Below are 12,505 nucleotides of genomic sequence, written 5' to 3' on the forward strand. Positions count from 1 at the left end.
GACACCCACTCAGGGACACCATCTGAAATAGGATGGTCAAGGAAGCAGAGAAGCAAAGGCAGCGAGAAAGTAAGCATTCAAACAGCAGGGAAACGTTTCAAGTGAGGTACTAGCAAGTGCAAAGTACAGAATATTTCCTTTCAAGTTTCTCTCAGAATTGCAATCATAGCTAAACATGCAGAGTAATTGGTAACAGGAGGTTAAAGTGACAATGAAAGATAATTCAATATGAATTCTGGCAGATATAATTACGATTAATTTTCATTATTAAAAAGTATGACAATATTAGCTGGGTCACTACCAAATACAGGCATAAGCCTATTCCTGTTGATTTCCTTCTACCCACCTGAAGAGGTCTCCAAATTTACTTCTGAGGTGGCTACATGACACATAGAGATCGTAGAGGTAGGCTAAGATGCATCTCTCGGGGGAGGAACATTCTGAGGGGTTCACAACATGCTTTACCACACCACATAACCTGAGGGGGAAAAATATATGAAGAAATGAGACACATATTTTGCTAATATATATCTTATTGTTTGAATCCTTTAGAGTGAGAATATGTGGGTGTATTACTTGGATAAGAAAAAAGGTATCAGGTTTTTGATACTAATGATTATAGCAATAGTACATAATTGCATAAAATATCATTTTTCTATTAGGATATTGAAAAACTAGATGATTTTTAAAAAGACTTGGGAAATACCATTAACAACAAGAAATGAATACACAAGGTACATATGGAGGAATCCATCAGTGAATTTACTGTGACCAGAACACTAGAGGAAATCTGTCGTAGAGAATCTCTCTTCAGTAAAAAGATCATAAATTCAGGCCATTTGCAAAAATTCTTAAGTCCACTCCTTTGGAAAAGAGCAAGTCTCTAAATCAGTAAATCTAGGAAATTCATTTTCAGGACCATAAGCTGGTCCTGGCAAAAACTTGATGAATTCATGATTTGAGGTCATATTCTCGTTTATCCAAACCAGACACAAATTTTACTTTACTTTATGTAAGAAATTAACCCCCCCTTCCTTTTTTAATGACCTTCTCTAGAAGTCTTTCAAAAAAGAAGTACTGTTACTATTCCATTTCTGTGCCCTTTTCCCCATAACGGAAGGATGGTCCCACTGGCCACAGTTCATTCAACGAAAAGCTTCATATAACACACAAGAAAACACTGGTGGTCCATCCACCTATTTGTAACTCTGATTCCACTATCACCATCTTGTATTCTGTTATAGGGTTCAGTAATATCACAATAATGTCATCGATGACTCAGATTATTAAAGCTGAAAAGGGCTTTTAGAATCATCTGATTCACCTTCCTCATTTAAAAAAGACAGAGCTGAGGCTCAGACAGGTGAAATAACTTGCCCAAAGGCAAAAAGCTAATTAACAGCACATCCAAGAGGAGAGGCTGAGGTCTCCCAACTCCCAGTCCTCAGCTCTCTCCATTATTAAGGGGGTCAGGGAAACCAGGGAAGCCGAGGCTGTCAAGGCCAGGAAGGACACTACAATCACAAATACCAGAGGTAGAAATGACAAGACAATAAAGAAATGGCAATGTTGCATCCCAAGCCCTGTGAAATGATATCAGCAGACAGAGCCACCAGACAGCTGATAAAAGCTGTCAGTTAAAGTATCCTGCAATTACGAAGCAGAGGATCCGATCTGTTAAATATGCTAACAAAAATTGTACACATACTCTAAAGAGCAAGGAATTATGCTGTGATTGAAGTAAACAAACACTTATTGAGAGTTTGTTAGGCATCCATACCATAGCAGTCAGTGTTTCCTTGATTGTTTTTCACTTGTTAGAGATAAGAAAAACATTTTACACTGAGATCCAGTATATGCATTCAGTACAAAATAAAAATGTAATATCAAATATGATTTTATGAATATTTAATAGATAATACATTTAAAATGTCAAAATAAATGATACTAAAATAAATTTCAAAATAACAAAAATAAAATTTGTCAAAATCTGTAATACTCACTTTATGACTAACTGATGGGTTTCCAAACACAGTTTAGAAAGCACAGTATAAATCAAGAAGCATGAATGTGCTCTTATGTAGAATGACTTTTAGCAATCTGGGAGATTTATTAGCTATGCAATGTTAAGTAGATCACATCAACTTCAACTGCATTTAAAAGGCCTGAGTCTCGGTTTCATGATTTGTAAATGGTACTAATTATGCAATTTTATAGGGCAGTTGAGGGCTATTAGGTGGTCCTCTATTTCCTGAATTCTAAAATGTTTATTTTCAACCTTTTAAAAATATCTGGAATGTTTGAGATTTCATTTAATAGTCTATGTGTACTATTAATGTGGTAGCATTTCCTTTTCTCCCAAAAAGCTTCTGCTAAATGGATGACACTCCAGAATAGATGATAAATTGATTGCATGTGCTAGATTACAGAAAAAAAGTACTGTGGAACCACAGAACCCCATGTTTCTTTTAAATCCAGGAAGGAAAATGTCAGAAAAAGAAAAGGGGTGTTGTTTTTGTTTTACTATATATAATGCTCTAGAGAAAGAAGTCTGCAGTAGACAAAAAGGAGCTCCATACAGGTGTTCTGTCACTACACTTCTCTCGTCCCTGTAACCTTAGCCTCTAATGGGGATTATGTTAGGACTTGGTCCAACTTCATGAGTGACAGCAAAGAAAACTTCACCCTACAGTTCAAACAAACCAAAAAACAGACTAAGACACAAGAAAGTCATTTGTTCTAGATTAACTTTTGTCACGATGGATTTAGTTTCTAAAAGAAATGAAATTGAAGAAGCAAATAGGAAAATAACAACGTGTGCAAAGCTCATTTCATCTTGACTATAACCTGGAATTACATCAACGAAGCAGCTGAGACATATTCATCATGCATCATAAGCCGTGGTTTGGGGTAGCAAATGATACAGTGTTGTAAATGACGGGCTTATGCTCATAGAAATTAGGGGCAGGCAAGGAAGGCCTCTCTATTTGGAGAACACACTTTTCCTGCTTACGTCTTCTTCACTGATAAATGTTTTCTGGCAAAAGTAGTCTTTAACTCTATCTTTCAAATTGAAACAAACACCTATTTTTCCTGTTAAAACCATTACGATATTCCATCACAAATTATACATAGACAACATGTGAAAAACAGTCATGATATTTTATATACCAACCCTTCAAACACCTGGGCTGTCTGATCAGGATTGAGGATGAGACAGCTATGGTACCGCCTGAGAACAGCCACGATGCACACACACAGTCCCGTTGTGTAACTTCCTGCCAGGCTGGAGGATTTCAGGAGCAGTTCGGCTTCCACAACACTCAGTTCATTTAGCAGCTACAAGGGAAGAAAAGATTGAGTAAAAAGGTAGCTGCCAAAGGAATAGGAAAAACATTTTTTTTCACAAGCCACACACTGAGTCATTCCAATACCATTTTATCTCACCCACTATCCATCCCAGGACCATATGCATACACAACTACAGTGTGAGAAAACAAGCCCCAATGAATTAAACTGGTTTTTATTTTTAATCCTTTACCAAATTCTACAGTTTTGCCTCTGTCTAGACATCATGATACATACAATCAGAAAGTATCTAACACTGAAAAGCTACCAAAACTCGATGGCAGCCCAAAGTTCTAGACCAGATGATTTCAGAGAATATCCCCACCTCTCACGTTTTCCTTTCTTTTAAAGAAAACAGAAGTTATTTATCGTTATTTTCTTGTTATTAACAAAACACCTCCAATAAGAAATAGAAAACGAGTTTTATTTCTATTCACTAAAAGCAAGATAATAAATGAACTCAAGTATGTTTATAAGACATTTAATGGGACAAATCAAATTATAAGGTTTTTTTTTTTGCTCTTAACCTATAATATACTCTACAATAAACTTTCACCTTTTCTTAGAAAAGACAAAAATAAATCCTCAAAACCCTCACATTTTTAAATGACTATTATATATTTTTGCACCAATTATCATTATTTAATTGAAAATTATGAACATGGCTACAATTAAAATACTACTTGAATACTATTGATTCAGAATGTCTCTATTATTCAAAAATGCACTGGGTTGCTCATTTTAAATTATATGATGCCTAGCAGGTTTGCGTTCCTAAAATTGAGAGAAGCAAGGTCTCTTTGACACCTGTATTGCGAAGTCAATTAGTCCATTGATGTTTAGTGCTGGCTCCATAAGATCAAAGATAAGCTGAATATGGTGAGCCAAAGGGAGATGATAGGATGTTCCTGAAGCAAAGCTTGTGATTTGTTCCAGCACATTGTTAGAGATCTGGGCAACCAAAAACAAACAAAATTGAAAACAACTGTAAAATCAATATTCAAAATTATTTTAATTTTTTAAGAAATTTGAATTTATATATTCTACTTAGAAAAAAGTTAAAACCTATTTCCAAAGAAACCAAAAACTACATACAAATCCAACAACTTCCTTACTACAGCTATAATTTGAAGAAATAAGCCAAGTGGTCATTAAAATCTTAACCTATCTTAATGGCAGAACAACTACAAATGCTAATTAATTTCCAGATAACATCTATCTGAGTATCAGTGGATTTGTAAAACAACACAGATCTGGTTTTTGCTCATTTAGATAGTATTTTATTTTAGTCATCAACAGATTTCTCCCTTCCCATAGCAATGTAGGACCAAAATGTAATAACATAACTATTGCATTAGGGAGTATCTGACACAGTGTTGACCATTATCATAAGGCAAAAGTATTTTGATAAAAAAATTAATTTCTCTGAAGAAGGCAACCTGACACTTCAAACTGAACTACTCAATAGTTTGAGATGATTCCAAAATTCCAAATATGTTTTAAAAACATATCTATACAACCAAATAAGGCCAAAAACATATACTGCATGAAATAAATTTTGAAGTAAATATGAATATACCAAATGCTTAACACATAGCTTTAAACAGCTACCTGAGACGTCACTTGATGCTGATCAAAATATGAAAGGAGCTGAAGTTTTGTGAACACAGTCTCTAGTGTCGGAAATGCTTCCTGTTTGCTCTTCCTGGCTTTTGGTCCTTCATCTCCAACTAAATAGACAGTGAATACATTACTTTCCATTTAATAGAAGCTCTTGACTTTTTCAGGGGATACTTTCTATTGAACTATAACATATATGGAGAAGTGCACAAACTATGAATTTCTACAAAGTAAACTCATGTAATGAGACTCAAATCACAAAATCACATACCAGAAACCTAGATACCCCCTCAGGCTCCTCTAGTCACCTCTCTGCCCCAGGGAATCAAGATGCTGACCTCTAAAAGCTTGGATGAGTATGGCCCACTTTGGAACCAAGGAGAGATACTTTTCACATCCGGCAGCTTTCACTCAACTATATGCTTCTGAGAATTGATCCACACTGTTGAGGCAATTTTAACTTGTTCTAAAATTAAGTTAATTCCCATTCATGGATAGTATACTAACGTGTGATATACCACCATTTATTTATTCATTCTAGTGAGTAGTTTCCAGATTTTGACTATTAATGGGAAGTACCTCTATAAACATTTCTCACTAACTCTTAAAATATGATAACAATGAAAGGGGAAAAAAAAATCACCCAGGGTCACACTGACAGAATAGAAAGTTCACTGGCATCTTGTTAGGACATTCACCATATTTCTCCCGAACAGTTTAATATATAAAAAAGGAAATTTCCCCAATTTTAAAGTTTTTTAGGGGTAGCAAGGAATTAAATTGCTCCACATAATGGGAAAGTGCCACATTTATCAATTTAGCATAAAGAAGTTTAAAGAAAATTCCAGAAAAAAAATATTATAAACACTACTTCTCCCAGGGGGACTCTTGTTTTTCTCAACAATTCAAAAAGAATCAGATCCGGTCTTAAATATCTTTAAATATATGCATTTATAAAGACAAATCTTAAAAAACCCAGAAAGGTCGGATTACATGATCTGTAAGATCATTTCTAACGCTCTGAATCTAAGTAATCTAAGGCTACTGAGACGGGAGCTTCATCACTCACGTCTTCTTATTTGGGAAAGTTTACTTTCAGAGAACAAAAGGTCACTTTACAGATTTTTTTTTCTATTAAAGACACAAATATTTCACTGAATGCAAAAAGATCTTGCTGAAGGCAAACATAATGGTTTTAGAAAATAACATTAGAAGAGATTTTCTTTCAAATACAAGCAAGTGTAGTTTATAGGCGCAGGTGTGCACACACCAGGGTGTTTTATATCCTAAAGCAAACAAACCCCGATAGCAGAGTACATAGAATTCAAAGGTGATGAGTAACAGAAGGTACAAGACTGTGCCCCTTGTGTTAACACCAAATCTAATGCAAAGAGTAAGAACTCAGAAGTTCATTAAACCTACTTGATTTTTTTTTTTTTAAGATTTCATTTATTTATTTGACAGAGAGAGACACAGCGAGAAAGGAAACACAAGCAGGGGGAGTGGGAGAGGGAGAAGCAGGCTTCCTGCTGAGCAGGGAGCCCAACACAGGGCTCGATCCCAGGACCCCGGGATCATGACCTGAGCCAAAGGCAGATGCTTAACCAACTGAGCCACCCAGTCGCCCCAACCTACTTGATTTTCAATATCTATTCTCAAATTAAGTGTGGTCGTTTGCCTTCTTTTTAGCTGCTCACATGTAATAAGCATGCTCAAAATATCCAAGTTTGGAATATTTCATGAGCTAACATCATTGATCCCAAGGCTGAAAACTCACATCAATGGTCTTGGGTACAAAATGCTGTAAAAGTGAAGTTAACATATTTAATCAGTCCTTCCTGGGGCCAAAACAAATAAACAAGCAAAAAATAACACATTTGAGGAAGTACACCTGCATGAGAATTCACAAATACATTTTTTTTTGGTTTATGCTAAATAGGCTGTATTTTACTTACATTTAGCTAACTTCTTAAAAATCTCATTCAATTGGATTCTTGGCAGTTGACATTCATTTTTTTAAAAATTTTAAGAAATTAGTGGTGGTTCTCAATGGACTATTTCATTTTCATGATATTTACATAAATAACAATGTAGTCATAATCCATGGATTTTCCTCATCTGTTTTATGTTAATTTGTTTTCATAATACATTTTATTGCTCTTTTCTTAATTTTGGTTTCCCTTTTTTAAAAAAATCTTTAAATCCTGGAAATATTGGACTTTATTGTCATGGTAAACTTCATTAATGTTTAAAAAATACAGTGACAACCAAAGATGACTGGCCAATGTAAATGGAAAATGAAGATCGACCATGCTCAAGTGGAAAGTGTCATTTGAACTCCTACTGGCCTGGCTGATGTGAGAACACTTCTAATGAGTTCCTCAAAACCATACTTTTATATGTAGCCAGAAATCAAAGACACACTAACACAAGCTCTGTTTCCCTTCCTTACCAGTAAACAGTGGGCAAATCACCATTAATCAGAAGTACAGCTACCTAGCTTCTGGTGAGCATACTAGGTTTTAAGTAGTGACTCAAACTTTGACTATTTATCAGAAGACAGCTCACTAAACCTAAATTAACATATTTCTGATTGAGGAATTTTATCTAAAACGGGGGAAAGACAGGGGCACCTGGGTGACTCAGTTGGCTGAGCATACGACTCTTGGTTTCGGCTCAGGTTATGATCTCGGGGTTGTGGGGTCAAGCCCCTGGGTGGGCTTCCCGCTCATGGTGGAGTCTGTTTTGAGTTTCTCTCCCTCTGCCCCTCCCCCTGCTCATGCACACTCTCTCCAAAATAAATAAATCTTTAAAAAGTAAAAAATAAAATGAGGGAAAGACAAAAATCCCCATTGCAAATATATCTCCACAGCGATGGTTTCACTGTTGGTTATCTCAAAAAGTAGTATCAAACAACAATGATTTTCTCTTTGTGAGATCATAAGCAAGAACTGCCTATTTAAGAGAATGGTACAGAGATAGGATAGACTGTACATAGTCTCGCATTAAATACTCGTTGTGAAGGAAGGAAATAGGCTCAACAAAAAAGGACACCGCACTGTTTCCTTCCCCTTCTGACCCCTCCAAACCCTTCCAAACCCCAAAATTCCGTAAGATCAGGAAAGACTGTCTAAAATTAATTTTGATGAAATATGTTTCCCTGACCCTTCTAAAGAAGACAGTGGCCATCCGATTCCAAGTAAACAAAAAGAAGTTTCGAATCTCTTTGCTAGCTAGTTATAGCACTTCTAAATTCAACCTTCTACATGCAATCCATTTCCTCTTTTCTCTAACAGAGGAAAACAGCAAAACAAGAGGATCAACAGTTTTTCTTAGAGCAGGTTCTTTGTTTCTGGGTTTTTGATTTTTTTTTTTTTTTTTTTTAAACCAAGCTTAAGAATGACAGGCCAACAACAACAAGGTTTCATTTCCCATCCACAACTCTTGGTTGTTCCCTCATGAGGCCAGTGTGGTACAAGGTCCTTCAGTGGCCATGGAAGGGAGAGGAGTCAGGGAACTGTTGTAAATCACCTGAGGTAACTCTTTCATTATGTTCTAAAGACAACTGCTTCAGACATCAGACACCTGCAACACCACATTCACACTCAAAAAGCATATTGTCCTTGTACCTTGTTTCTGCATGTGCTCCCCCACTGATGGAGAGGACACAGAGCCATTTGTATTAGTTCTCTCTGTACTTTCTCTAGGAAAGGTCTAGTGTGGGCAATCTCTAAGTAAATCACCTGGTTAAAGACTAAAGACTGGAGGCCCTGTGAAAAGGTTCATAAAAATATATGTATTTTGTACTGGCCAACAAAGCAGGGTTCCTAGAGTGGTTTATGCCATGTGTAGGAAGAACACTGTTTGCATAGAGAAAATTCAAACTTTTTTTTCTTTGATTATTTACACAATAAAGAAATAAACACCAGTAATGGTAGTGAAGTATATATAATGATATCATATTTTAAATCTTATGACTGGCTGATAAAATAAACAATCCTTAAAAAGAGTAATTAGGCAAATGTGAAGTGGATAATTAAAGAATTCCAATTATGCAATGTGGTGACATAATGTAAAGGCATAGCTTCACTGTAAAAAATCTATGTCAAGAGCATGTGAAAAGACTATTCCAAGTAAAGAAGGCATTATAGAACAAAGACCCAATTTTCTTTTTTAGTCAAAATAATTTGGTGTTATGGGTAGCCACCACTACATATTACAATTATTCTTCTGAATAAAGACAAGATCAGCAACTACACTATCATGATTTTCAATTATCGTGCAAATGTGAGTACACAGAGCAAACTACAAGCTTAAAAAAAGGATGGTAAAGAATTGAAGAAATGGAACTTTTCCAGATTAAGGGTTTTCCAACTCCTTCTTCAGTACTTCTTTATGCCTACTGTAGAAAATTTGGGAAGAATAAAAACAAAAGAGTAGAAAATTAAAATTACCTATATCTATCTATAGAACACGGTATTTTAATATAAGAATTACTATAAATAGAACCAAGGCATTAAAATTTCAATATGCTTATTCACATTTCAATATGACAGTCATTCAGGAGAGGAAACACTCTGGTGACAGTGTCATGTATGACTTTGATAAAGACCGTGCTAAGAGGAAGGGCAAAAGACAGCACAATGGGAGCAAATGCATTAAGGTTCTTTACCCCCCGTCTCTGTGGTGCTCTTCTTATTTAGGATTTTCAAAATATCTTTGGTAATCTTCTTCAACTGATGCCTCGCTTCATCACGCTCTTTGCCCACTCCATAAAGAAGGATTGTGCGCTGGTTACATTCATGACTTGAAGATTCATCCTGAAAAACAGAAAATACATTTTGAAACCCTTGTTTGCAGGGGTGGGGTTGCATTTCACATCCATGAAATGCACTAACCACAGCATCTCCATGCTGGCTTGCGCTGGTGGCATCCCACCCACCTTTCAATTCACCTCAACCTCCACTGGCAACACCCTTGTTTTTCCAGTTTGGAACTTGCTAAAGTTAAAAAAAAAAGTGTCAACTGACCTGAAGTCTTAATAGAAGCATTTGATGTGGGCGTACCCTCCAGAGTAAGTTTTGACTCTTGAAAACTTTTCATTGTTTAAAATTTGACATGGTAATAATTTCACATCATATTACATATTATCTAGTCATACTTCTTCCGTAAGGAAAATGTTATTTCTTAGCAAGCTTGGTTTTCTATATATGGCATCATTAAATATTAAATTTAAAAAAAAATGATCTTGCTAGGATCCTCAAGTGCTTTGAGGAGAAAAATGATCCACTGGCTTCCAACATGACTGTTGTGAGGTGTATGCATATTTATTTCCAAATGACAAAACAATAAAGAGGGCAGGTCTCATTAGGTGTGAGGCAAACAGCTGGAAATGCAAACATGTTATACATCAACTTCCTCTACTGGACCACCTCCACCCCTGTTCCACAGACACAGTAAATTCAAGCACTATTTTTCCCACAAGGGAAAAGAAAATACTTAGTGACAGCATAAGAAAAACACACACATACCGCTAAACAAATTCTACACTCTTCCATTTTCTTAGTAAAATTCCAAGCTCTATGCCTCAGTACATCCCCTTTCCTTAGCTTTTTGTATATGTTTGTCCATGATAGGCACTTACCCTTCCTAACAGTAACTAATTCTAAGGAGCTTGCATGAGACTATCTCCCAGGGAAGACTGACTGTACTATGTTCATAATGGCTACAAAAAAGGGCAAAAGCCTTGAGACTTGGAGAATCCCATGCTTAATTTGACTTATTTAAAAAACAAAACAAAAACTCTGCACACAGTTGCATTTTGCTTTTATACTCTTGAAACAAGAGCCTGTTTTCTCTCTCAGCTTCTGCCACTTTCCATCATTGGGTCTTTCTCACACACTTGCAGTCAGGTTACCACTTTTCTTTGCACTGATTCCTTTTTTATTATACTCTCCCAAAAATATACATTTGTATATGCTGACAATCCAACTTGCTACCCTGTGCAGAAATAATTAGTAATGTTTCAGGTGTTCAAATTTGCCTCTTAAGGAAAAAAAAAAGCTAGGAGCAGGTCTCTTCTAGAAGTTGTATTTACTCTGTATTCTGAATATCCAAATCTCCTCCAAGGTTTTAAAAGACAAGACCTAATCATAGGATAAAGTCAACACAGGTAGTGATTCCTACATTTTGTTGCACACCTGCATGATCTGAGCAGCTTATTAATCTCCAATTTTTGTTGCCATTATAGACAATTACTGATATATTTCTTTTTTGTCTAGTGGGATGTGTACATATGAGCCCTGGAAGGGAACAGGAGGACACTAAGAAAACTGTACAAAACTTAGGCAGGGGGCACCTGGGTGGCTCAGTCGGTTAAGCGTCTGCCTTCAGCTCAGGTCATGATCTCAGGGTCCTGGGATGGAGCCCTGCATCAGGCTCCCTGCTCAGCGGGGAGGCTGCTTCTGTCTTTCCCTCTGCCCTTCCCCCCCGCTGGTATGTTCCCTCTCTCTCTCTCTCTTTCCCTCTCAGATAAATAAGTAAAATCTAAAAACAAACCAACCAACCTCAGGCAGTGCCAGTCATGTGCCCTGGCAATTTTTTTCAGTTAAGGTACCTGGCAAATAGTTCTAATGTAAACTTGTGTGTGACGAGTGATGGAAAGATGTCAGCAAAGTTACTGAACACCTGCTGTTAGAGTATCTACTTGGGGGAAGACAAGATGCTAGGAAGCCTGAGAAAATACAAGGATGAATGGTCCCTGTTCTCGAGGAGCACAGATTCAGGGTCATAAAAGTAGCATTTGCAGAGCTCGTCACACACACAGAGATACGATGGCTCCACCTGTACCAGTAACGGCCCACGCTCAGGGTAAGAGCAAGATGTGACTCAATTCAGGTAGCGCCATTTGCTGACTCCATGGTCCTTTGAGTCTTTCTGACCTAATGAGCCTTTCTGGGCCTCAGAGTCTTCCCCTGAAAAATGGGCTAATACCACCTTCTTTTTGAGATTTTTGTCAGAATAACGGAGATGAAGTATATAAAACACTTAGCAGTGGATCAGACACAGAACCTGCTGCGGTCCACTCAATTTCTACAGTTCCACTTCTCACTCGCATGCACCCCAGATCCACATTGTACTGCATTACTCAACATTTCCTCAAGATGCTGGGGTACTTCCTTCCTTTGCTGTTGCTCCCCCAGCCACCTAAAATACTCTCAACAGGCTGCCCCTCACGCGTGTAAGTGCTGTGCACAATTACAGCATCAGGTCCCTCACTGTCACCTCAGTTGAGTGAAAGCCCTCAGCACAGGAGGAGTAGGGAGGGGAGGAGAGCCTTTGGAGCACTTGCCACAGTGTAATCCACTCATTTTCGAGCTATTTCTTTAATGTCTGTCGTCCCTGCTATACAGTCAGTTTTGTGAGGGAGAACCCACAGGTCTGTTTTATTCACATTTATATTCTCGGGCACTAATTAGGTACTTAATATATACTGTTAGGGATAAGAGTAATATATTCTCTTTGGGAAGGATGGGAG

The 12,505-nt window shown here is 37.0% G+C and overlaps 2 protein-coding genes across 5 annotated transcripts in view; one reads left to right on the plus strand and one right to left on the minus strand.

The window, feature by feature from the left end:
• The window catches only part of MED12L (mediator complex subunit 12L), a 317,920-nt gene that overhangs the window by 66,776 nt on the left and 238,639 nt on the right, over positions 1–12,505 (minus strand). For all 3 annotated transcript variants that reach the window (XM_073898549.1, XM_073898547.1, XM_073898551.1), the window contains 5 exons: positions 9,641–9,788; positions 4,960–5,078; positions 4,156–4,299; positions 3,176–3,339; positions 347–478 (listed from right to left, as the gene is read on the minus strand). In XM_073898549.1, coding sequence (XP_073754650.1) covers positions 347–478; positions 3,176–3,339; positions 4,156–4,299; positions 4,960–5,078; positions 9,641–9,788 — 707 coding nt within the window. The remainder of the gene's footprint in view (positions 1–346; positions 479–3,175; positions 3,340–4,155; positions 4,300–4,959; positions 5,079–9,640; positions 9,789–12,505) is intronic.
• P2RY12 (purinergic receptor P2Y12) overlaps positions 1–12,505 on the plus strand; it is a 44,001-nt gene that overhangs the window by 22,437 nt on the left and 9,059 nt on the right. Inside the window, exon 1 of one of the 2 annotated variants that reach the window (XM_025880447.2) lies at positions 9,786–10,042. The exons of the other annotated variant lie outside the window; for it this stretch is intronic. The gene's annotated coding sequence lies outside the window, so the exon portion shown is untranslated. Of the gene's footprint in view, positions 1–9,785; positions 10,043–12,505 lie in introns of those variants that run through there. 2 annotated transcript variants of the gene reach the window in all.

This window comes from Callorhinus ursinus, unplaced genomic scaffold, assembly GCF_003265705.2.
Source record: "Callorhinus ursinus isolate GAN/ISIS: 27379988/994484 unplaced genomic scaffold, GSC_fseal_2.0 scaffold1, whole genome shotgun sequence".
Classification (NCBI taxonomy): Eukaryota; Metazoa; Chordata; class Mammalia; order Carnivora; family Otariidae; genus Callorhinus; species Callorhinus ursinus.